We start from the raw sequence: 27,851 nt of genomic DNA, 5'->3' as shown, positions 1-27,851 counted from the left end.
ATGATTTTGAATGTTTGTATAGAGGCCAATGAAATATATAATATATATATTATATATATATATATATATATATTATATATATATATATATTATATATATTATATATATAATAATATATATATATATATATAATTATATATATATATATATATATATGTATATCTGAATGCTGAAAACGTAATAAAAACAATTCATGATGGTCTAAATATTTATTTACACTTTAAACTATGGTTGTGACATTACTATGATGATACATGGAAAAATGTTCAACTAGAAACACTAACAGAAAATGAATACAAATAATCTCAGGACAGGGTCAAATACTTATGAAAAGTACTCCCTAAACTTACATAAGTGAAATAGGTTTTTATCTTCACGAGATAATTTAATGCAAAACTATCTGATACCTGGGTTATTTCAGGTATCTGATTTTTGTGTAACACGTCTGTTCAAATAATTATATTGTAAATGTACAACCAACGGTTGCGTCACACTGCCTTCAATTATACCTCGTGAATTTACCACACAAAATTCTTCATTTTACTTACTAACGATACTTTCCGATATGAGTAATGAACTCTTTGAAACTCTACCAAACTTTTTTAAATAATATTAATAGAGTTTTGTAATTTATTATGATCGCCAGGCATTCGAGCATCAAGTTATTACTACCAGCTGACGAATGAGAAAAAACAATTGAACGGATCAGACCATCTCTAACTGAATCACCACATTGACCTTGTGAAAAAGTGAAAACCACACCATTACAAGTGGATTGGTTAGGATAGCTGCCGATAGGATAACAGCCGATTTTATTGAGCACTACACCTACTTTGTAAACCTGCAAAAAATACAAATTGAGATTTCTCAATAAAAATCAGAGGGCATATTAATCACCTTATTACGCTGAATGTAGACAGGTCTATTGAAGGATATTTCAATTAAAGATCGGTAATTCACTCGGCTGGTGAAGTGGGTATAAGTCAAGCGGCTACCATCTGCATCCAAAAGATGAGCGTATAATAACTCAGGGTAGACGTTCCCAATAGGTATGCGTTCCTCATCAAGAGGAATTTGTGCAGGAACCTAAAAAAATGAGTTATATGCTTAGAAAAAGAACATGTTCAGTAGAAAGTTATATGTTGGCTTCATATTATATATATATATATATATTATATATATGTGTGTGTGTGTGTGTGTGTGTGTGTATATATTATTACATTTTTGAAATCTACACAATTTTCGGAATCCAATGATACCCCATACTTGATATTTTTAAGTGTTTATTTTTCGAACTAGAGAGTCATGAAAATTAAGTATTTTCGCAATTTAATAAAGGTAAATTAATGGTGGCTATGAATTACAAACAACTTTTGACATTTCTATAAACTGACACCAACATCTGTACGACGCCAATACCGTAAGAAGAGTGGAATATTGCAGATAGGTTCTACACAATAATGTGCAGCCCAATAATGAGTTTTTGAAAACAATTGTATTCTCAGATGGGTCAAGATTCACCAATCTTGGTTTCTTCAATAGACAGAATACCCGATATTGGGCACAAGAAACTCTGAATTTGTTTCGACAGGGAAATTTCCAAGAACGTTTTGGATTCAATGTCTGGCTGGGAATAGTAGGGGTTAGGATAGATGGCCCCATAATATTTGATGGTCCTTTGAGTGGTGATAGATATCTAGGTATTCTCAGAAATGAAATTAAAGGATATTTAGAAGATTTACCGCTTAATCTGGCAAATCGACTGTTTTTTCAGCAAGATGGAGCACCTCCCCATAATAGTAGGATAGTGACGGAGTACCCCCGTGATAGATTTGGGGAGCAATGGATTGGAACACATGGTCCTATTAGGTGGCCTGCTAGATCACCCGACTTAACCCCGTTGGACTTTTTCATTTGGGGGCACCTGAAAAATATTGCCTACGAAACTTCCCCAACAACCCGCGAGGACCAGGAAGTAGGAGTAAGACAAGCCATTCAGAATATAACGCTTCAACAATTGGCCAGTGTGATTCAAAATACCGCGAAACGAGCTCGAAAATGCCTGGATGTTGACGGTCTACATTTCGAACAGCTGTTATGATTTATTTGTGTATTTTCAAAAAGGTTTGTTTCTTAAGTAAATTACAATATGAGAAAATGAGTATATAAGTTTTATTCCATACAATGATGTTGATTCGTTGTGTTGACTTAATTGACATAATATTAATTCTTTCACGTTCACGTCCATCTAGATCGAAAAATAAATTGTGAAAGAAGGAACTTTCAAAACGATGAAGAAGTTGAACGTGACAACATTACACCTTCATTTATATATAAATAGCTTCCATATATTCACTAATTAACACCAAAATTAATTAATGTGTTCCTCAAAATTTCCAAAACAAATGTCACTACTATATCTAAATTATACAGTAAACTCAAAGTTCTAATTTCAAACAAACAAAAATCCAATTCGGTATACAGAATTTCTTGGATTGTTCTAAAACACATATAGGATAAACATGAAGACCTAAAACTGGTTATATTACTTCACATAAGAGCGACTGGAGTCAGAATGTTAATTCGTGTGCGTTAACTGAACATGTTAATTCAAAGGATCATAGAATGTCTTTTGAAAGCCCACATATTTCAGATAAAAAAACTAATACAACTAAAAGAAAATATCAATAACGAGGAACTCTCATTGAATAAAAACTGATGATGAAAATCTTAGCAAAATTTACACATACCTTCTAAAATATGATGAAGAGAATAAAAGATCTAGTAATATTCAGAATTTTCCCATTTGAAATTATCAGTTAAATTTTGAAAACTTTCGTTTTTTTATGTTTTTTCTGTCCATTTTTGAATCATTTTACATTTTATTCTCAGATTAGTAAATTCTCCATATTTATATTTTCACAAGATATACATATGAATGAAACAATAGCAAAAATCATAATTCAATAACTAACCTGAATACCATAAACACAAACATTCTTGTCACAAGTGAATGTGACAGCGCAATCCAAAACGCTAGTATTCATACACTCTGTGATTCTTAGCAGTTGACGACTGCAGTACATCTTCTTAAAACAGTCAGAAGTAGAGTCTGAAGCAGCTGAACTAAACTTTATCATTGAAGTTCGAGACGTATCCATTGCCAAAGCTCCACCCTGGAATGTTCATTAAAAAAAATTCTTTTGCGTGACAGGTCGAGTATTGTGGGCTACAAATCATCAAACTTCCAAAACAGATTTCTTTATCCACCTTTTATGATTTCTGTTAGAAGTTTCTGCATATGTCATTGCCCAACTCTCATGCCATTACACCTTACTTTATGTATTCAATTAACTTTCAACAGTTTGTTTGGAATAAAAAATATTTTTTTTGTGCATTTATTAATTTGGAAGGAAACATTTTCTTTGACTTATTTTTTTGTAGTCAAAACGATAAAACTCAATTTGACGGAATTGGTTATTACTGTGAATAGAGCATGTGAGCAAGAGCTGCACTGAAAATCAACAGAAAACATGCTTATCAAAGATTGGAGCATTCTCAGATCAGTTTTATTACAGGAAAGGCAAAAGAGCTAAGTAAACTAGTGGAATAATTATATGAAGTATAAATGCTAATGTTTTCAAGTTATAAGGATGTTTTTATTAATTTCAGGTTCAGTAAACACAAATCCAAACCCACCATCACGAATGCTTCTGAGGTAGCCAATCTTTTTTTCCTAGGAGTTGTCGATGTGGAAAATCCTTCAGGCATCATAACAGCAGCACTGGGAGTACAGATATTCATAAGAATGGCAAATTTTTCAGTTTCTGAGAGCAGGGTGGATTTTCCGGGACCTTCAGCAAATTGCTGTGGGCTGAGAGTGAGAAAACGTATCTTCATAATTGCATCACGTACAGTTGGATGACTGCTGTTGGCTTCACTGATGGGATTGGCTAAAAAAAACAATGAATTTGAAGTCATCTGATAATTTTATACTCTCTTCAGCCACTCTCAATGAGCACTAGAAATTGTTACAATTTCCGTTTCTATTTAGGGCAATTTTGATGCTAAAATCTTTTGAATCCAACTTACATATAGTTGTTTATCATTTCATGTTATTCTGTGTCACTTGGATAAGGAATACATTGTCATAATAAACTTGTTAAAGTATCTAACATTAAACCCAGGATCCTTAAAACTGAAAGCAAAAGTTGAATATTGACAAAAATAACTTCTGTCTCATATAGGACATATATTGATTGCAAAAACAGTATGAAAGTGGAGGACGTTTGAGAAACACTAGGTCATGATGTGATTAATTCAGTAGATCGCTGAAGACATTTTAAATGAGAGTGAGAAGGGGCTGATGGTACATCAATTATTCATTTGATAAAATTTCAAAGGGCAATCAACATAAAGGAAAATATATGAAAAGTCAAGTCTCAACACGAACATCTTAATAAGTCACAGTAATGAAAATATCTCAAATCGAAAGATTCACATTTCTAGTATTTTTGTAGCGAACTGGTGAATCACTTCTTCCCCTGAAACATCAATTTGCCTATTGACACCCATTGAATCCAAACCATTTAGTTTGCCTCCTCTGGTTAATTTTTCCGAATCAGTCTTCAGTCTTTTGAAGTTAAAAAAGAAATGTCGGCCTTTAAAGAATACACAACAGATGTACACTAGGAAAAACAACTTTACATATATCTGAAACAATTATAAAATTGTTCACCTCCCGAAACTTCTGCTTTTGCTTCATTCATTTGTGAAACAATATTTTTTGGATTATTTCATATGTTATAATTAGTTCATTTTAAACTTTGAGGTTAAAATATGTAGCGTTTCTCGGCCATGTTTCAACAAGTTTTCGTCCACACACCTTATCCTCAACAAGGCCCTGAAGTATCTCTGGTTCAGGGCCATTCAATCTTAACAGCCTTGACGGTGATAGCTTATTTCTCTGGCTATGTTGATTTTACCTTTTCTGAAAATTTTTCAAAAAATAATAAAGCAAGTTTCATAATTTTTTTCATTGAAGTTTTAGGAAGGGGGTGCTGACTCCTGTAACCCCTACGAACTATGGCCTTGGGTGGCAACTGAAATAAATAGTAATATAATACATGCAATATAAGTACATGCAATGTGAAATCCGGAATTACTAAGATGAAACAACAAATTCAAAAATATTAATACTAAACAAAAAAATAAATAACCATAAGTTAATATTACCTTCAACAAAATTATTAGCAAAGCTGAAGAAAAATGATATATGGAAGTCTCCTTTCAGTTTATAAAATATTCTATGTTTGGTTAAATAGATACATTTCTAAAGTTAATCAACAAATGTGAATTCTGTTATTTACCATATCAATTACTTGTTTTGAATGAGATCATTATTTTCATAATATAAACTGGACTATTCTCATTGTGTTTACTGTTTCAAAAATCTTTACTATCATTGGAAGAATTGATATAGGTTCAAAATTATTTGAAATATCTTCTCCTTTTTTGAATACTGGTATTAAAATCTACATTTATTAGATTGTTCATCAGGCAATTCTTAAAAAATCTTAGTGTTTCATAATCAAAAGGGTCTGTAAAATATAATCAAAAGACAAAGTCTCATTGAAATACTGAAAAAAGCATTTTAGTAATCAAGATAGAAGTATTCTAAATATCTCTCACAGAAATAGTTAAGAAAAAAGTAAGTAACAAAATATTGTTGAGCATTCTCAACAGGCCATTTCATTTTTTTATGAGACTAATTTTTTGTTACAGGTGAGTTGATATACATACATATTAGGTATTAGGGCAATACCAAAGCAAAAACTGAATACAACAAAAACAAAGTATATGTAAAACCTGCTAATCTAGTCTAAAACAGCTTTATTCATTGTTTCAAAGTGTAGTTTACCCAAAGTGAAAAAAGCAGCATAATTCTCAAGTAACTAATTATAATGAAATTAAAACAAATCTTTTGTATTATTAACCCTCCGAATCTTCAAAAATCTTAATGAAAATTAGGACTACTAGCCTGTCACGAAGAGTTATAATCCATATGTATTAAAACGTTTCCTCTAAATGAAAAACGTTCTCAGGAAATTTATTCAACATAAACGTAGTTCTTCAAATGAAAGAGTTATTAAACAATGAAGTTCGAGGTGTACTGAGCTGAACCTCAAAACGATGAGCAGCCAGTTCGTCGCGTATTTCTGATATGTACCACTCTTGGTGGAATCAAATGAGCAAGTCACATGAACACCTCCCGTGAAAGTATCTATAAAAGAAAGACAAATCTCCAATATTTCTTAGATGTTCCAGACTATTAAGGTTGCAAGTTTTATGAAAAATAATACACAATTCATTTTATGTGTCTGAAATATTTCAAAAGATTAAGATTGTAAATTAAATATTACTAATTTCAATTACAAGTTTTTTTCTTTAATGCCTATTACATATTCTCATATTCTCTCTAGAAAAATTGTGGGTTATCAGTACTGTATAAAGAGACTGTGGAAAGTCATTATAAAAAAATTGAAAAACCGCTACATCAAAGAAAGACCACTGTAAAATAAATTAGGAAACATAAAATTGATTGCCTGATATATTGTGGGAATATTTGTTACTATATCCTGTACAGAAAGTTTTTTAAACTGACTTTGTTTGTCAAGTTTTTTTTTCATAATGTGAAAGGTTTACATTTGAAAAATCAATACTGCTGTATTTTTGCTGAATCTTAAAAATGTTTGGATTTGTTAGATTTGTGAAAAATTTATTTTAAAATTGATCTCTTCCAGAAACTCTTGAGTCAAAAAATGAATAAGTTAATAAAAATCAACACAATTACCTATACCATCTAGTCTAGGTACTTTCGCACCTGAACTTTGAATATGCTTTGAGGCATATCGTGTGATAGCTGAGAACAATTCCAACTCAGAATTGATATTCAACTCCTCCTGATCAAAAACTGTCAAAACTGTGGTCAGCTCTACGTCATCAAAACTGCTTTCCTGGAGAACTTCCTGAGTTTGGTTGCAGATGATCTAACAAAAAAAAATAGTATATGGTATATCTGCAGGAACATTTTTAGCATTCTCAAATGATAGAGGAGAATTAATTGAAAAAAAATAACATTTTGCAAAATTGATTCTTACTCTTATACACTTATCCATCAACATCGGTTCCTCAAATAATTTTGCGAACTCATATGCCCTGCAAGCATTCTTGGGATACAAATCTGACCACAAATATTTAGTACATTCTTCTACCAGATGAGGAAGCATGTATTTCTTTGCCCCATAACACAATTCACAGGCCTGATCAAAAGAGGTCAAGTTTATTTTGTCAGTGTAGATGTATCTATAACAAATATTATCTTTAATATATAAATATATTAATGGATTTATTTTATTTATTTATCAAGTGTATGGATTCTTTATAATACGATAAAAATAAACTGTAAGTAAAAATGAAAAAAAAATAAATAAAAAAACATCCCAATAACAAGACATAATAATATCATTAGCAAGCATGTTACAGTTTTATATATGAATACAATACTAATTTATCAACAAAAAACACCAGAAGTAAACAAGAAAAATAAAATAAAGGAAACATTTAGGAGAGTTAAGAAAAAAATTAGGTGAAAACTTGTGTGCAGCAAGCTAGGAGAGTAACTGAAAAAAAAAACATAAGTCAGACGTAGAGCTAATAAGTAAAAACATAGTGCAGGTGTATTACAAAAAACATAATTTGGCTGTATTACAGTAGTAGTAATAAGCTCACATGGTAGAGTAACTTTCAAGTTAGGCTCATTTATTTTGACTAGAGTGTAAAATTGTTTTAACATAGTTCTTAACTTGACCAATAGGTTCATAATAAATGTCGAGATTTTCACAGAGTCGATTCTGGAGTCTGCTCATTGCAACAACTGATGACTTGAGTAATATGTTTGTTCTAGAATTTGGTAGATAAAAAGTCAATTCATTTCTAGAATTAATTCGTGGAACATGAAAGTTGAAGTGGGAGAGTAGTTCGGGACAGTCAATCAGATTATTCACTAATTTATAAATGAAAATTATAGAGTAGTATGTTCTTCGGTTTTGAAGGGATAATAGATTAAATTTATTTATTAGTATTCTGTTGTCGATGCCTTGTTCAGGGTAAACTCCTTCTAGCTTGTAAGTAATATATTTCATGAAGCCTCTTTGTATGGACTCGATTTTGTTTATGTGGACATTGTATATGGGTGACCATATAGGGGAGGCATATTCCAGCCGAGATTTGGCGTATGCATTGAAAAGAGTTAAAAAACTGTTTTTGCTATGAAAGTTCTTACAGTTACGATAGATGAGACCTAGCATACCCGGTATTTTTTATACTACTTGTGAGCCGTCTGACTTGTCTCTGAAAAACACTGCAGCCTCATCCCGTTCTAAAAATATTTTACCCTGTAATAGTTTGTACAGTTCCCTTGCTGGATGTTTATTATATTCTTCTGGAGATAATTGATTATCTCTTGTGGTTCAGTGCCTCACGAGCTGTCTCTGTTCCTTTGTTGCATTGTCTACAGCTGCGGTCTGTGTTGCACAGACCTATTTTGTTCAGGTGTCCTCTCAATCGACAATGAGTGAGTAGCACTGTAATTGTTCTGAGCCAGTCCTGCTTTGTTGAAGAGTTCCTTAGTTCTCTTCTTGGACGGTCCCTTCATAAGGGTTTTTCCATGTGTAAGTAAGAAAATTTGAGTAATCAGTAATCATATATACCTATGATGTATTCTGAGTACAGTTACAGAAAAACAATTGACAGCGAAATCGAATCTTTTTGTTACTCAAATAATCTTTGTTTCAATGTGGAAAAACTAATATAATTACCTTCAAATTCGAATTCGAAAACTTGGTCTTAGGAACACATCAAGTAGAAAACAAAACGAGCACTAAATTCCTGGGTATACACATTGACAGAAAGTTAGGGTTTGAGGAACATATAACGTCCTTGAAAAAAAGACTAGCATCGGGCTGTTATGCTATTAGAGTAGTGACAAAAGAGCTTGGTACAGCTATTAGCAGAAACACATATTTTTCACTCATAGAATCCCATATTAGATACGGACTACCCTTTTGGGGTTTTAGTAGGAAAACCTTATGGAATTCTGTGTTCATTCTACAGCAAGGGATCACTGTAGACCACTATTCATCAAGCATCAAATTCTCACGCTTACATGCCTTTTCATTATGGAGACTGTATGCTTGATTCACAACCGACATTTATCGAATGATAACCCATTAAATCCCAGGCACACCAGAAATAACTGCCATATCTCCCTGCCAATACCTAGGTCGACTCAAATTAAAAATTCAATAATGTACGAAAGCAAAAAAAATGTACAATCATTTGCCTGAACATTTTAAAGCAATCGAAAATTTAAAAAAATACAGGAAGGAGATAAAAGTATTTCTCATTCCAAAAGCGTATTATGACCTGCAGGAATATTACAATGACCATTTTTAATTATTTATATTTGCATAAAGATATAGGTATCAACTTCATGTCTAGATATTGTTTTGTAATTAGTTTCAAATATATGTGAGTGAATGTCATCATTCTATTTGTCATGGTTGTGTTTATTTATATGGACATTTTATTATTTGTACATATATATATATATATATATATATATATATATATATATATATATATATATATATATATATATATATATATATATATATATTCATTGTTATCTACTCACTTTGTCAATAAGAATAATTATTCTTGGACAATAAAGTACAGTTTGATTTGATTTGACATGTTGACTAATTGAAACGTCATTGATTGCTTTTATCTTGTAAGTTTGGCTAAATTATACTTTATGGGATCAATAGATATAAACGCTGCTATGTGTGTCTACTATGCACAAGTTCACTCAAGGATCAAGTACGGTTTAATATTCTGGGGTGCTTCGACAGATGTCCCCAAGATATTTAAGATGCAAAAGCGATGCCTTAGAATTATATCTAACCATAAACAAACTGATAGTTGTAAACCCTTATTTATAAAAAATAAAATACTAACCTTATACAGCAAGTACATTCTTGATACTATACTATTTGTTAAGGAAAACACCAAACTTTTTGAGAACTCTAAAAAGACACACATATACTCTACAAGAAATAAGACAGGTTTGACCTGTAATACTCCAAACTTCCCATTTATTCAAAAAAACGTACCACATACTCTAATAACAATTTACAACAAACTCCCTCTTACAGTGAGGGAATTCGATAAAACAACATTAAAAATAAAATTAAAAGCATTTTTACTTGAAAAAGCGTACTATGCAACTGACGAGTATAAAATTATTTGATCTATTTGACTGCTTTTACTACAATCATGGACTCGTAAGAGCCTATATCTACATGTATTAATATTTTTATATGTATGCATATATTTTTGTGCAGTTTATGTACTGTACATCTTTCCTTCCTCTTTTAACCTAATATTATTGTGATATATGTTTATATTTATACTGACATGTTCTATGCCCTCAGGGGTAATGTATTTTTATCCTGAACAAATAAATTTTATCTATCTATTTTATCTATTCACGGTTTTTCGTGATTTTTTTCTGGGATGATATACTACATGATGGTAGGAATTCAGAACACTTTTTATTTTTAGTCAGACTCAATTAGTTTTTGAGATATAGCCTGTCAAAGTTTGTATGATGTCGAATTTTACCTTTTATTACAACAATAAGTGATTGCAATTCATATATTTTTTTATTTACACATCTTTTTCCATATCATCACACTTTTTTATATCCCTTTTCATTCAATTATTGACAAGTTTCTTGAAATCCTATTGAAATTCTATAATTTGTCAGGTTCTTAGGTATATAACACAAATCACTTTTTGTAAATTGCATAAAGTTTCACTATAGGGATTAAAAATTCTCTACCAACCAAAAATTATGGTTTTCAATAATCACTCAGAAACTTATAACGTTTCTGAATTTTTTAACTTCCATTTGATTATGACATTTATACCTAAAATGAGAACAATAAATGACATGGATGAAAAGAATATCGAAAAATATTGATTTGCACATTTGTTGAATTGTTGGTGCCTAGTTAAGCTTGTTTATCTGTCAATAACTGCTATTTGAGATTTGAAATTTCACCAAATAGTTAATGTGATTTTTCATTGAAAATGCTGAATATTAATTTGATGTATATTCGTGAACTGTGTGAGGATATATACATCTTGTTAGCGAAGTTGCAAGAATGAACATCAATTCCAAACAGTGTGAAATGTTCTAAAAGCGGAACAGATATGAGTCTGTATAAGTCTTGCGACAGGTAAGTCAAGTGCAACAAATTTGTAGGCTTGTTTATTCGATTATTTGTTCCTTCCTTTACGATTGATGTTATGTGTGGCTTTGCAGTAGTATGTTACAGACATATGCAAAACGCTAACTTGTTGAATGCTACTGTGAACAGGAAATCCGCAAAAGGACTTTTTTTGAATGGTCGCATTTATTCGTTTTTGAAATACTTTGTTTTGTTAATTTTTTGGGTTGAAAATGTTTCCCTTGTGTTAGCAGCGGACGAATTGGAGATATCTCTGAAAACGGCAGTTGATTGGGCCTCATTTAACGGTGAGGTAGCTTTTGCGTTTTTGTTAATCACCCTATTAAACTTGGGGGTAAAGACAAAATAGTGGAGATCGACGAATCAAAGTTCGGTAAGCGGAAATATCACAGAGAACGACGTGTGGAAGGCCAAAGGGTTTTCGGTGGATATAAACGCGGTACTGGACAAGTCTTCATGGTTCCAGTTGATTTCAGGTATATTTTATTTATGGATTTTTTATATAATTTCAACGGTTTTACTTCTTATTTCTCACAAAGCTCCGAGACTCTGATTCCTATTATCGATGAATCGATTGAACCCAGAACAACAATTATTTCCGATTTCTGGAAGGCTTACGACTGTTTGAATTAAAAGGGTTACAAACACTTGAAAGTTAATCACAGAATCAACTTGGTTGATCCATACAGTGGGGCTCACAACAATTCAATAGAATCATTTTGGCGAGCTGCTACAGATTCTATGTCTTCTTCGGTTCGCAAGAACAATATTGCTGGCGGGACAAGTTTACCCAGGAGTGGCCGAGTTTCAACATAAAATTTCAGATGATAATGGTGTCGATAGGGAGAATGAATGATAGGGTTTAGAATGACTAGGTTAGGTAAAATTAGGTTAGACTGCGCTAGGATACATTTAGCTTAGGCTTTGAAACTATGTTTGGTTGCGTTGGTTCTGTTCATTTAGGCTTGATTATGCACACACAGGCTATGAGCTATGCCTGGTTATGTTAATTTCGTTTAGGTTGAGAAAGTTATTTATGACTTTTTCTTTCCCAAGTTAGGTTAGGTTAGTGAATATATTATATACTCTCCCAGTGCTAAATTTCTTGGTCTTATTCTAGATGAAAATGTATGATGGAGATAACAAATTGAAACAATAAGAAAAAAAATAGCTCCCATAATTGGAATTTTATTCAAAATAAGAAATGTTGTATCCCTAAAATACCTTGAATTGATTTATTTTTCATTGGTATATACCAAAATTCAATCTTATATCAGTATGGGGAATGGCAACAAATTCCTTATTGAAACCAATTAAAAAACTTCAGAACAAAATTATAGGGTGTATATTCAAGTTGAACTATAAGGAGCCTACAGTCAACTTGTATACAAGATTACTATTAATTTGTCATCCTTACATAAATTCAAATTATGTACCAAAAATAAGCGCAAATATTCAAATTTGACTTTTAAAATCAATGGTGACCAACAAAACCATTTGACAAGATATTAAGGCAATCTAAAATTAATGAAAATGAAAACAAGTATTGGTCAAATTTCGATTTATTATATAGGTATGCTTTAAAAAAATAAACAAAAATTTCGGAGTAATTTGAAAAAATATTTTTGTTTGTATAGATATATTATCTGATGAGTTGATTTATGTTCATGTTGATAATCATATTCAAACATATATGTATGTATATATGTATATGTGTGTGTATGTATGTAGGTATATTTATATTTTTTTCAAGTTTCAGTTCTGATTTATGTCTTTTTGTGCTCTGTTAGTACTAAGTTATGTTATAATTAGTTTATGAATTATTTTTTCCCTGCTATAAACATTGTATGTTTTTTGGGAAAATAAATTATTATTATCAATCGCAGAGAACGTTCCACGGGGTGGGGCTCAAAAAAAATGTTAGGTCGGGTTATGTTAGGTCAGGTTATGAAGAGGTAGAAAACAATAGCCTCTCTACTGGCAAGATCTTTGAATGCCTACTCGCGGCGGTCCTGTCTCTAACAGAACTCAAAGGATCTCGATAAAATATTCCCCCTATGGACACACATTTAGGGTGCAGGGATGACAACTTTGGGATCCCTCTAGTCTTTCACTTTTTCAATTCATTTGGATTATTAGTTTCACTTAACCATTTCATGCTATTATGACTCCCTGAATGTTATGTCACTGCATTTGTTGCGGTTGCCTTTTTTTGATTAGCTGTTCTATCTCTGAACTTCGATATTTCAAATATCATTTGTGAAAAAAATAAAATATGACAGCATAGATACTTTGACAGGTATTATTTCCAAAACTAATTGAGTCCGAAAAAAAATTTTTTTCTTGAATTTCTACCATCATGTAGTATGAAGAATTGAAACTTTCTATATCGTATGTTTTCTACCAGTTTAATGTATAAGTTTGAAAATGTCCTTATAGGACGAAATTGTAGTAACGTTAGTTACAAATAAAAGTGATAAAAAACATAGAAAGTTTCAATTCTCTTTTCTTCTTTATGATTTTCTACCACGTAGTAACTGCTACATCCATGAATTTATCATATAGTATCATCATAGAAAAAATCGCGGAAATCCCTGTGAACCCTGTAATTTTTTTTAGACATTTTTTTAAATGTCAAAGTCAATGCATTCCATACACAGAAAGCGGCTATATTTTTTTTTCGATTTTTCTCTTTATTTCAATATTTAAAATGTCAGTGCTGAAAAAATTGTCATTTTGATACTTTGACAGGCTATAGCCTACCATCATGTAGTATCATCTTTGAAAAAATCGCGACAATCCGTGAGTATCCCATAAAGTAAAATTTTTCCGTTTTGATCTGGTTAAAAAAAAGATTGGTCTTTCTTCTAAAAATGAAATAAATGATTACAGAAATAGTTTTAATTCACTTCTCAAGGATAAAATTGAAGTCATTGGCATAAACATGGGAAGTTATTGGTCAGGAATGTGAATTAGACATCTCTGAATCTACTTACGAATATTTATCAGGGTTCGCCCCTAAGATATAAATAGAATAACCATAGCCCAGAGTGTCAAAGAATTTAACTCACTCAAGTAAAGCTTTGAATGCATCTGGCTGTACATCTAGTATAGCAATAGGATCTTTTTCTGCCATTCCTCCGAAAAACATTGCCTCAAACACTGGACTAGACATTGCAAGAAATAGCTTGTGGCCTTCTAATACTTGTTGATTCGGTTCTGTTCCTACGATAAAACGGCAGTCACTCCACATACCAGTTTCGAGTAAATATTGACCCCTTTCTTTCACCAACTTTCTAGTTGTTTGCCAATCACAAGTGGGTGGTGGGACACTCATGTTGAATCTGTAAAACAAGTGATTATATTTTTAACACCTGTCCTATTATGAGTTCATTTCAAATTTAAGCAATTTAATTCTTCACCTAGAGTAGGTTTACCTATTGACAAATTACTATTTATTTATAGTATATCCTTTATTTTCTTCTTCTTCTTCTTCTTCTGCTTATGGTCTCTCTCTCTCTCTCTTCTTTATTGGCCGATGCTTCCTGTTCAGGCGCAATTGGGGCCAGCTCAATACGGAGGGTTGTCCTTGTCTGGGTTAGCACTCAGTAACAACCCTTATATTTTAATTCTGAATCATGCTGTCGACTTCTTAGTGTTTGTTCGTCTACTTCTTCTCGTGCTATGAGAATGTTAGGGATTGACAAAGATACACAAACAAAATGTTCTGGGATATATGATGGAGTTTAAGTATAGGAATTTAATTTATTAAAGGTTTATAGTTTGATTTTATTGTAATCTAAAAATTGGATAAGAATCTTTGTGATTTGTATATTCAGATTACGAAAAACTTGAAATATGTTAAAGGGGGAATTAATACCATGTTTAAGTTCAAAATAAATATCTCTGTTAGGGATAACATTGATAGGGCATTCCAGGAAAATATGGTTTACGTTTTCTACTAGACCGCATTCACAGTATGGGTGATCAACTATTCCTAACTTGTACTGATGTTCTTTAGTATGACAATGACCGGTTTTCATCCGTATTATGGTGGTAATGTGTCCCCTATCTATGTACGGTAGGGAGAATAATGCTATTTTACTGGGGTATTTTTCATGGACTTTGTTAAAGGATTTACCTGTTTTTATAATGTCATTTTCCCATAGCGACTTAAAGTTTTTTATGATATTATTTTTTTAAATCGAGTATATTGTGTTGTTGTCTATTTTGATTTTTAATGGGATGTTCAAGTTGGTTCCTATTTTTGCTAAACAATCTGCTCTCTCATTCCCTATGATGTCTGAATGTCCAGGTATCCATGCAAATTTGAAAATGATATTGTTTAAAGAAGCGTGATATGCCATATTCCTGATCGAAACTGCTTATGGTCATTGCTTCCTTAAACAGGCTATTACATAATATAATAGAACCTTCGTCGGGGGATACAGTCTGACTTGCTCGAAGCAATACCGTACCCTATATGTAACATCACTTGTTGTCTGCTATTAACTTGTCTGAAGTTTTCGTCGTTGTCTGGTCAAAAAATTACATTATTACATAGGGTTATTCCAGAAAGATCAAGTATGGTCATCCGTTAAGAACAAATTCAACAATGGTAAGCCATTCAAATTTCAAATCAATTTGATCGTTCGTTAGGTTATAAAAACTTATTATTTGAAAGTATGGTACTTTCAAGAAGGTGAAGTTTCAAACCTTTCTTCTGAAAAAGAAAAGTTTTGAATTCATGATTTGTCTTATGTCCTTCTGTAAGAAAGTGAGTAGCATACGTTGACTTAAGTTTTCCATTCTTGAAACTGTTCCTATGTTCTTTTGTGCGAGAATTAGGTTAGGTTGGGTTAAAAGTGAGTGGGCCTATTCAACCTTCCACCACAACCCGCAAGGGTTTATTGTGGCTCACACCTATTCAAACTCGACCAAATAAACCCAACTTTTTGACGAAGCCGATTAATTTATATGGTGAGTGATCTTTCAGGTCATATGGTAGGAGTGTGGTTCTACCAAACTCTGAAAACCTGATTCGGTCCGCAGCGGAGCAGGCACAAAGTACCTATATGTTCTGCTGTTTCATCATTTTCCAAACAGATGCGACACACACTGTCTTCTGATAGTTCAAGTATCTTCATATGATGATTTAGACGATAGTGATCTATAAGAAGAGGCTTGTTAGGCATGGTAGTTCATTCCTACTGTAGTTCAAGATCTGTTTGGTTCCAAGCTTCGAAGGGTGAATGAACGCCTAGGTGTGAACCAATCCTGGAAGATTTTGTCAGAAGCCTTCAAATCTTCTTGTCATCCAGGTGTTCAATGTTTGTTTGGCAAAACCTAAAGCAATGCCAATGACTGGAGGCTGAGCAAGGAGGCTGCTGACTCCTTTGCAAGGGAGTCAGCAGCCTCTTTTCCTTTAATGTCAGGAATTCAGACCACTGTGTGGCAAGGAATCCAGACCAGAGACAATTTGTCAAGTCTACCTATTGAGAAGAGTCTGTTTTGGCAATTTGCTACCAACTTAGACGTTGCTCGGTAGGAGCCAAGAACTTCCAACGCCGCTTGACTATTTGAGAAAATTTTTATTGACTTGTGTGTGAGGTTGGATTCTTCCAATCTCTCCGCACACAGTTCAATAGCATAGATGTCCGCTTGAAATACAGTCGCATAAGTTCCTAGACAGGTTGATATCTCTGTCTGGGTCTGCAACTGAAAATACCTGCACCAGAGCCTGAAGGTGTTTTTGATTCATCTGTGAACCAACAACTATCTGCTTTTAATATTTCCTTTTCCCGGAGGATCAAATTTTTTCTACTCGGAAAAAATACTGTATTAGGCAGTTACGGTTGACAGTTGGAGGCATAATGTCGGAGGTCATTTCCAAAATACTGTGACTTCCAGCCAGAAATCTAGTGTACTCTGCATTAGATTACTTTGTGCAATTGGCGATGTGAACAAGTCTATATGCAGTCCATTTGGACTCTGTATCAAGAAAAGTGTGGAGAGGAGGTAGTTCTAGAAAGATCTCTATGGCCGCTGACGGTGTGAAGGGATGGCACCACAGATAGCCAGACAAGCCAGTCTCTGTAAGCCAGAGAGCTTCGTCTTCGTTTAATCATCACATATATCCAATAGATTTGTTTGGGACCTAAATCCCAAATTATACCACAAATCCTTCGACATGTCCATAGGGACAGTCGAATTAGATGCTCTTTCAGTTTGACCTATAAAATAAGAAAAATAAACTCCTGATTTATCTGATACCAATTTTTTTTTATTTAATTGGTTTCATACGCCAGATACTTTTCTTCATAATAAGATGGTCCAAATAAGTGATTGTTACGACAGATTGTTCACACACACACACACACACACCCAAAGAATTGCTAAGAGTGTGTTTGTCGCAGAATAATAGACACTTATTCCATCTCCTGATGATGCAAAACGCGTGTCGTGAGACACAATTTTTGTTCTGGCGAGGGAAAAGGGTTTTCAATAAATTTATTTCTCGCTACTTTTCAAAATGTTTGTCTCCAGTTTGAATATGTTTACGATTTTTTTTAATTTTCAATAGCAATTCAAATACCTCAAAACTGAATTTCAGAAGAAAAATTAGACAGTAAAATGCCCTGATCAAGACAAAGACCATAAAAAATGATTAAGAACCATGATCAAGATGGTCTACTGCCATTGTCTAAGGATTTTAGATAATGCTACTGCGCCGAAGGGAAGGAAAGACCATAAAAAAAGAGAAGAAGAAGAACCATGATCAAGATGGTCTACTGCGTCGCAGGGAGGCAAAGACCATTCAAGCGATAAACATTTATAGTACAATTTCATTCAATTCATCGACCTAACCTTAATCTATGTCGGTGATTCAATTTAGTACATTTTATTTTCAAATCAACCGATTGTTCCGCCATCTACAGTACAAAATTGACCATAACAGAGATTAGGAAGGAAATTTGAATTACGATCTATCACTAGATGCAAGTTACAGATGAACAACTAATCATTTTCCTATGCACTTCCAGAGCATATTTTGTATGTTTGAGGAAAATTTCTAATGATTCTCATGTCGTAATTGGTTTTTTCTTTTAGATTCGGTTGGTACTGAATATTTGCCATACATTTTTTAGTTGTAGAGAAAACGTGCACTGATCATTTCAGTACCCACTGAATTAAAAAAATTGTTCATTTTTGAAGTAATTCGAGAAAATGAAATTGAGTGCAAAATTTCTTGAATTCAAGTTTTTGAAATCTGTAGTGGGTGGAATTGGTGGGAAATTTAAAATGGTATATTTAATATGAAACATGGGAATTTTGCACTCAGTTGTGATTAGAGATTTCCAATCAATAATTATGTTTTTCGTCGGCATAAGTATTGGAGGCAAGGACACGGATTACGAATCCAGTATGGTTTACTAATACAAAAAAAATCTTCATGCCAATCAACTTCCATGATTATTTGAAAGAAGACAAAATTTGTAAAGCAGAAAAGAAACTTTTTTGTTGAAATTTGTTAAATCGTTTGCCATTAAACAGTTATTACCCCCTACGAACAAAAACCTTCAGGTCTTACCTGTTAACGTGTTAATTCTAGCAGGCCCAACCAGAACGCATGAACACTTGATACTCCTTATGAAATCGACGCTCCTCAAGAAATTTTATGGTTACTATGTTCACCTCTAAAAACAATATTGCCGGATGAAAAAAATCCGGAAAATCACAGTAACTCACAAATTTTATTTTTTTTATGTGAACATTGATGTAATGAATATCAACATTGAAACAAGTAAAAATTCCATGACTTTCAAGTATTAGGCACGTAATTTCCTGACTCTTTAAATATTTCGATTTTCTATGACTATTCCAGGTTTTCCAGATGTCTGGGTACCTCAATAATATATTGATAATAGATTTGTCACAGTTTTGGTTGTGTGTAATTTAATAGATTTATTCTAGGCTAGAAAATACACACATACACTACACAGAAAAGTAGGTAATTAATATTATATTTCATCAAACATTAACTACCCTTAGTTAAAAGTTTGCAAAATGTTTATTTCAGTTTTACTTGTATACAATTCAAAAAACGATTTTATTTTAGATGATAATTTTTATATGTAATTGTTTCAAGTATTATTAATTCAGTTTTTTGCTGTCTTCTTTCAGCTGTAACACCATAAAGAAAAACATAAATGTTCTATTTGCACAATTTCGTCCCTTATAGATTATTCAAGTCCTAACAAATTCTTCATGTTTTCTATTTGTTCATCTGAGAGATTTTTCAATGGGGGCCTCACCAGTCCAACATTTATAGATGTTGCTATATTCATTGCAGCTTTCATTGCAGGTACAAGAGCTCCTTTAGGAAGAAATTCAGATAAGAGGGGAGAGAGGATACTGAAAAAATTGGTCTTACCAAATTTGGATATTACATCATATTTAATTGAAAGTTCTCTTTGAAGTTTCCTTGCTTCTTCCAACTTAGACTTGTCAACTGCTTCTAGTATGCATTTGCCATATTCTGGAAAGATATTCAAACTGGGTATAATGGCTGAATCAAATCCCATTGAAAATGCACCCACCAACAGCTGCACATAAAAACAAAGATTCACTAGGGTATTGAAACTTTATGAATACTTAACCAGAAGTGAATGTGTAATACCTTATCAGCTCCAAAAAATACTACATTTTTTTTACTATCTATTTCTAAAGCTGCCACACCTTCTTCTAAATCGTTGGAAGTGTAGTTGATGCCACAAAATGTGGGTATTTTTCCAGTACACTCCTCCAAAATAAGCATGATATTTGCTAAAAAATTTTTTTTTATAATTTTTCATAAGTTGTGTGTGAGTTACATATGAAAAGGTTGATAGGTTACTCACTATCAACATTAGTTCTCTTTGGTATATGATGGTATAACAGCGGAGTGTTAGGAGCAGCTTGACTTACTATCTTCAAATATTCCACAAGTTCTTTAGGTGTAGACCCTTCAAAACATACTTCTGGAAGACACAGTATAGAATCTACACCAACCTTTTCAGCATGTTTTGCTAAATCTACGACATCAGGTAAGGCACATCCACCTACTTGGACCATAATATGCTGATTAGTGATTTTGACGGCTTTCATCCATTCCTCAGTAACAGATTTTCTTTCCGACACTGACATAGACGTGCATTCACCCATGATGTCATTAACTGAAACGCAAATGAATTAAAAAAAGAATGTTATTCTGAAACGAAATTACCTAAAACAGCAGTGATTCCTCCATCTGCTAGATATTTTGCATATTCAGGAATGATGCTTACATTGAGAGAGCTGTTTGAAATTAATCAAATTAAAATGACTGTTACAAAGTTAATTAGTGACCTGACACAACACGAGACTTTGCAATTTCAAATTTGCAAAAATATCATTTGCTTGTATCTAATGGTGAGAATTTCAAAGGTGGAATGTAGAAAAGTTGAGGAAAATAAATACCCTTTATTATATGATACTCTGGTCATAAAATGTAAGAAAAGGTTTTACTACTTCATCTGTATTAATTCGATTTGATCTTAACATGGGATATGTTTAAACAGTAAAGCTGGTTATATAAATAAATCCAGGTTGAAGTGCTGCATTGATTTATAAATGCCACTCTGTAAAAGCAACAAAGTGTCTATAAAGAGATAGTTGAGTCTCCTGCGGAATTTTCCTTATAGACAACCAGTCCCAGCAAGAAATCCCTTATTCCAACAATTGACAATTATAAAATCTATGTCAGTTTTTGTCATAATTTTTTATTTTGTTTTTCAATCACTGCCTTCAATCACTGCATTTTCTGAATTTCAGCAATGTTTTGCTGGGTAAAATTGAAAAAGGTTTTCTAATTTTGCTCATGCGAAGTGCCAGTATTATTTTGCATAATCAAAATAAACATGTGCCATTTTGCATTAATGTTTGTGATAACATTTGTCTTGTGTTGCGTTAACTAATCTATAATACAGCTTTAAATACCTGTATTCAAACATCGAAAGGATTAAACATTTGATCCCACAGGTTTAAAAAAATTAAAGAAAATATGACCAATTGTCAACTGGTAATAATACAATTATTTATGAAGTACTTACTTATCTTCAGTAAATACGTTAAATACAGGCGCACAAAGACCTCTGAATGAAAATTCGACCTGCAATAAAGCAAATGATAGAAGTTGTGGAAAAAGTTTCAAGTGCATTTTTCGTTCACTCACTTTTTGATCAGGATCATCTCTATCTATGTAAACTTCAATGAATTCGGAAGGCTGAAAACAATGTAAAACAAATTATATAAATGCATTTATGCCACATTGAATGAACTATTAAAAAAATAATTTACTTTTCTAGTTCATGGTTCTTGATTGAAACTTCATTTTGTTAAGTCTACAATGGACTTTGTTTCATTTGTTGAACTAATACCTGCATATCCTCTGAACTGACACTGTCTTCATTCTTTATCTCTAACTTGAAACTGCTGATATTTTTGTCATAACTTCCTTTCTTCTTTTTTGTTTTGGGTGGTTCCTCAACCTGAAATAAATGCATAAAATTGACAACCAATCTATTTCTCTCTAAAAATTGTATCTTCCAACATTAAATTATGGAGAAATTTTTATAAGTCTAAAAGGTAGACAAATCAAAACAAATGCATCATATTTTATAAACAGGAACCATGTTCCTGACCATTCACATTATAAACGGAAATATGCATATTATCAGCCTGAAATCACACAGATATTTATGCACTTCAATATGTTTAAAATGTTATACAAAAGTTAAAAAACATAGTGATCAATACAAATTAGACAGTTGTAGATGTGGATTTTATGACATTCTGCATATTATGATTTATTGAAACTTTGAAACAAATAATCCTCTTTTTAAATTTGAAACTAAAATAAAAGGGTGTTACGTGGTGAAATTAAAATATCTGGTGAACTTCAAATAAAAACACTGAAATATATTCAGTACGTATATGAAAAATTTGCATTTCTTCCCTAGGCTAACCAGTTCAATAGGTGAATTTTGAGGTAATATTTGATCAGGTTTAAAAAATACATCAAAGCATTAATGTTATGACTTTTTAAAATATAAGATTTATGTCAAGGAATGCAAACTTGTTTTGGTACTTTGAACTTTAGGTTTAGTTTCAAAATTGAATGCATAGAGTATCAGAGTAAGAGTAAGTAAAGGCTTGTTGTCAAGATTACAATATACCAGCATTTAACAAGGTTTAATATCATTGCATTTTGAACCCACCTCAATTTTTTCCAAGGGATGATTGTGTTTGTCATTCATGGCCACTATTTGCAAAGCTACTCCAGAGTTTATCAATTTGATTCTGAAGTAAGCTGGGCACTCTGTCTTCTTGCTGAAAAAAAAACTAGTCCTTCATTCTTCATCCCACCATTCAGGAAATATTTATATATCCGAAAGTACTATTCCTATATGAACTTGCCCCTAATATTTATACAAAATGCACTTACATTTTCAAGGTTCTAATTTTACGTTTTTTTTCACCGCCTTTTATTTTGGGGGTCCGACCATGTACACAAATCAACTTCAGTTCGGAATAAACAAAACTTTCTTTGGCGCTGGCAAATTCATTAGTAATCAATCTAGAATCTTTTGTCGTGAATTTCGTGCAGGTAATTTCGCAGTATTCTTTCAGTTTTTCTATTAGCTCATTGTAACTTTTGAAACAACACCCAATTTCAAAATGTTCCATTATATTGCCCTATCGGTTTTCAAATATGAAACAAAACAGAATTCACAACCTGAAGAAACAACAACTATAAATTCTAACCAAACAACAGCTATAAATTCTAAACAAACAAACAGCACACAATCAGAGCATATTGTTACCTATGATGTGACACAGTCACAGATTTTAATTCTGTGACACAGTCCGAGAATACCTATCACAGAGAAGTAACAAAGACGGCCATTTTGTGTCCCTTTTTCGTAGACACATGCGTCGACTTGGTTGTCTCCACGTCACTCTCGGGCTTAGTTGTCTCCATTAGTACGTGGGCACTGAGCAAACATAATGAGATAGGTAGTTAGTTACAAAATACCGTGTATACCGTGTGGTATACATTAAAATTATGCTATTTGAGCAAGAGTTTCAGGAGGTAATTAGTTTTGAATAATCCATCGTGATAGAAACAGTAGAAAATTCAGCAATATTCAAGGCACTTGAAATTAAAATTAAAACAATGCTCGAACAGGACAAGCGATGTGTGATATCTATGGATGAGATGGCTTTAAAATCCAATCTTTTTTTGATACAGGATGTGATGAAATTATTGGTTTCGAAGATATTGGAGAGGCAAATAAGAGGAATTCCATATGTAGAAATGTTCTCGTTATTATGGCTAGAGGACTTTATTCTCCCTGGAAACAACCGATAGTTTTTTATTTCATTGAATCACAGCTACCAGCAAAAAATCTACGTGATATTTTGGATAAGTGCATTTCTAAATTATCCAGTATAGGTCTGCATGTTGATGGCATTGTGAGTGACATGGGCTCTAACTTTTATGAATTCTCAAAGTTATTAGGGGTCGCTTTAGAAGAATTTGAATTTGAGCTCAGTGGTAAAAAACTTGTTTATATTTTTGATCCAAGTCATTTGATAAAAGCCACTAGAAACAGTTTTTTAAAACATTAATTTCATTTTGAAGGCAAAAGTACATCTTGGTCTTTTGTGCGCTCTTTTTATGAGCAAGACATACGGCAATTTTGTAGATTCGCACCAAATCTTACCAAATCACATATCAATCCAAACAATTTTGAAAAAATGAAAGTGAGTCTAGCACCACACGTTCTAAGCCGTACAGTTGCCAGTGGAATGAATGCATTCGTGGCAATGAACTTACTTCCTGCTTCTTCTTTTGGTACAATACACGTAACGGAGACATTCAATAACCTTTTTGATTTGTTGAATTCGTGTTCTTTACGACATTCCTATAAATACAAAAACGTTTTAAAAGGTTCGAAATTCCAATTAGAATTTTTTGAAGAGGCTCTAACGTTTTTGAAAAATCTTGAAATTTTCAATTCAGAGGACAGAAATGTCACAAATCGAGTCAGATTTAGAAAATGTTGGATTATTTCTATGAATAGTGTAATTAAAATATGGGATGGGCTTTCCAAATCAAATTATAAATATTTAAAAACGAGACGATTCAATTCAGATTGTCTTGAAAATTTTTTTGGTGCTGTGAGACAACAATGCGGAAATAATGTTAATCCGACCCCCATACAATTTCAAAGGGCATTCCGGAAGTTGTTTTGCCAAAATTATTTTCATTCCAATCATATGAATTGTAAGAATGATTTAAATGATTTATTAATCAGTATACAATCCACAAACGTAAATGATATATTTATATCAGATGAGAATCACTTTTCTCCAGCCCTTGCCCTTCCGGATTATGATTATAAAAATGGAGATGTATATACTCAGAATTCATTCATTTACGTTTGTGGATACATTTTAAAAAAAGCTCTTGAAGTTCAAACATGTTATGTGTGTCACTCTTTCAGCACGAAGTGCAGGACATTGGATGTAAATCGTCTGTTAAGCTATTTTAAAGCTTATACTACGGAAAAAAACATGTTTGGAAATTTGTGCTCACCACCAGATGAATTCATTAATTTTATATATCAGTTGTAATGTTTATTTAACAATCGATTTAGAGAAATTTCTAATGGGGGAGCAGTTTCGAATATATTATTCAACCTAATGAAGGATGTAGATTTTCTTCATCCTTGTGAAAATTTTCCAAAAATGTACATAATTAAGCTATTCATGAGAATGAAATTTTTTTATAGTATCAAATATACTAATAGAGATATCAATAATACCAAAGGTAAAACTGTAAAAAGGAAACTTAAGATTCTGTCACATTTTTGAATTATAAGGTATTGGTTAAATATCTTGTTTCATTATTTTTTCATTCGGAACCTCACTTAATTAGAACCCTCAGATTGTATTGATGTTGTTAATGAAAGTTTAAGTTAAGATTACATAAAATAACAAATGTCACTTCTATTCATCCTTAGTGGACTTATTTATTTCAGAGGATATAAAATGATTATATAATATAAGCATTATTCTATTATCGTAACTTTATTTTAATTTTCTATCTAATGAATTGGATTTACAAAATAAAGTAATTTAATTTATTTCTTAAAAGCCAATTCATCATAAATAATAATAAATTGGCAACATAGTTGAATATTCCCTATTATTACTGCGAAAGTTGTTCAATTAGCAATATAAAAATTGAATGGAGTAAGATTCCCTTCACACTATAATTTTATATTTCACAGTGAGCCCACGTACTTTATACGAACGTAAGAGTATGTATTTTTATTAGTGTATATCGCTGAGAGGTCATTTTTCACAGTGAGCCAGGTTGTTTATCACTCAAATTCTTCGGTTCTGAGTTAGGACACCGAACATCAAAGGATCCGACGTTAATGTCGCTTCTCTGTAGTAGGTATTCTCGGACACAGTAATCATTATTCTGTGCCATTACTCAACTATAGGCACAGCACTTCTTTGGTACTTTATGTGTATTTAGATGTTTGGGACTGTAGTTTCTTTATAGCATTAATTCGTTTTCAACTTATTCTACTGATAAAAATCTGTTGAATAATAGTTATTTCATTAGCCAATATTTAAATATCCAAAAATAGTTGAATATCGATTATCGTACATGGTACTTCTGATCCAACAGCAGACATCTCTGTTTCGACTCACCATTTGTCGTAGGGAGCTCTGAAGGAGGTCTTCTTTGTGCTTCAGATGTGGTTTACAAAACTTTACATTTTGCGGAAAAACAAATCCTTATATTAATAGAAACTATGGACATGTTTAAAATAAACGAAAATAAACTTTAAACAGATAATTATAAACGCAGTAATGAATCATTTTGCCTATAATTCAGGAAGTTGTAGGTGAAGAATGTCATGAAATAGATTATTCGGAAAGTTACTGCCATATATATGGCAAAGTGCCGAATGTATCAACATAGTTAATTCTTAAATTTAGAATTGCATGGGAAAAGTGCCACACTAAGTCATTCAACGACAAAATATATTTTGTTTAGTAACTGTTACATATAAGTCGAAGTAGCTATGTTTTGAAATAATAAATAAAAAAAATTGATTTTGTTTCCATTTCATTTACCAACCCCGTGGAAAAACAGTTAAACTTTCATTTGAACGTTGTACTATTTCTATTATTACTTCCTTCCTGAGCAACTGTTCAGAACCAATATATGTTTTCGACAAAATAAACGTGAGAAATTAAAATATATTCAAAATGTTGCGCTACAGTTCCATTAACTACTATAATATAGAAAGAGATAGATATCCATTACATATGTGGGTTGCCTACACAATCGATTTGCCTCACTTTTCGACCATGGCGGGTCCGTTCATCGACATGACATAACCTATGGTTATGTCGGTGGGTCCGTTCCAGAGGTGTTTTCTGGCGTTTAATCGCATTCGAGCGTGTATTCAAAAACGATTCGTAGTTACGTCATTAATAATAAGATTCGCCAGAATAGCAATTTGTGTCATATGTCAAATTCAATAATAAAAACAAACTTTTTAATTTTCGCTAATGTCACTTATAATCTGATTTGTGCACGTAATAATTTTCCAGCTGTATTCTTGCTTACGTTACAACGTATTTGATGAAAAGTTTTCAGCACTTTATAAACTATAACGATCAAAATAAAGTAGAAACTGACGTAACGTAATGTCAAAATCCGTTTCAAAACCCACCTCATGCTAGTTTTGAATCATCATGATTACGTTTCAAATCATAGTTGATATGACGTCATCGTTTCAACGCCAGAATGAATGTATTTGAATCAGAGACGAATATGTTTTGAATTCATGATCATCAGAAAACACCTCAGGTATACGTATAGTAACATTTCACTGCCATAAATAAATCTATCTCTCAACTGCCCCTGACACACTTTCTGCTATTAGAGAAAACGGGTCAGGTCCGTTCCAGGTAATATAGAGTTCACTGGGTTTTGGAGCACCTTATTCAGTTGAAAAATGACGAAATTCGACCTAATTCCGTATGAAGATAATTTCAAGACTACATCCAGCTCTTCCCCGAGTTTCACAAGAATTGCTGTGAGGCAGTGCTGCCGCAACGTCAATTCAAAAAGTACCGAAATTTACAAGAAAATACTACCCAAAATGTACCGCGCAAGCCTAGGCGTGACACATGCGCATAAGTCATTTCAGACCAAATGCCAGTATTGCCAAACGTGTAATAATGTTATCCCTTTAAGTTCGGAAAATATATGGAGTAAAAAATTTGCTGGAAACTAGGAGATGTGCCTTAAAAGAAAGATCATAATCAGAACATTTGATAAAAATGTGTCTTTTTTCT

The 27,851-nt window shown here is 32.5% G+C and overlaps 2 protein-coding genes across 4 annotated transcripts; both read right to left on the bottom strand.

Annotated features, from left to right (window-relative positions):
- Positions 1 to 194: 194 nt before the first annotated feature.
- On the bottom strand, positions 195 to 14,809 carry LOC111507818 (uncharacterized). Its single transcript, XM_074173766.1, is given in 8 exon segments — positions 195 to 658; positions 661 to 841; positions 898 to 1,086; positions 2,976 to 3,176; positions 3,700 to 3,953; positions 6,854 to 7,049; positions 7,161 to 7,365; positions 14,450 to 14,809. Coding segments are annotated over 8 exon segments (1,548 nt in total). The 5' UTR covers positions 14,716 to 14,809; the 3' UTR covers positions 195 to 602.
- A 4,621-nt stretch (positions 14,810 to 19,430) lies between these two features.
- On the bottom strand, positions 19,431 to 23,382 carry LOC111507692 (N-acetylneuraminate lyase B). 3 transcript variants are annotated; one of them, XM_074173763.1, is made up of 11 exons: positions 23,282 to 23,382; positions 22,903 to 23,193; positions 22,676 to 22,787; positions 21,836 to 21,946; positions 21,631 to 21,681; positions 21,509 to 21,567; positions 20,644 to 20,714; positions 20,279 to 20,593; positions 20,059 to 20,204; positions 19,813 to 19,984; positions 19,431 to 19,755 (listed from the first exon to the last, which is right to left on the bottom strand). In XM_074173763.1, exons 2-11 carry the CDS (start codon positions 23,142 to 23,144, stop codon positions 19,622 to 19,624), a joined length of 1,413 nt encoding a protein of 470 aa, XP_074029864.1. In that variant the 5' UTR covers positions 23,145 to 23,193; positions 23,282 to 23,382; the 3' UTR covers positions 19,431 to 19,621. The 3 variants fall into 3 exon arrangements, 2 of the variants coding, with proteins under 2 accessions (XP_074029864.1, XP_074029866.1); XM_074173765.1 differs by having other exon boundaries at positions 22,903 to 23,153; positions 23,223 to 23,371; XR_002722440.2 differs by lacking the exon at positions 23,282 to 23,382 and having other exon boundaries at positions 19,616 to 19,755; positions 19,813 to 19,917; positions 22,903 to 23,275.
- Between the last annotated feature and the right edge of the window lie 4,469 nt (positions 23,383 to 27,851).

Source organism: Leptinotarsa decemlineata, unplaced genomic scaffold (genome assembly GCF_025532065.1).
Source record: "Leptinotarsa decemlineata unplaced genomic scaffold, Ldec_3_MD MMD2_tig00000505_RagTag_RagTag, whole genome shotgun sequence".
In the NCBI taxonomy this organism is placed as follows: domain Eukaryota; kingdom Metazoa; phylum Arthropoda; class Insecta; order Coleoptera; family Chrysomelidae; genus Leptinotarsa; species Leptinotarsa decemlineata.
This window is presented reverse-complemented; position numbering and strand designations above follow the sequence as displayed.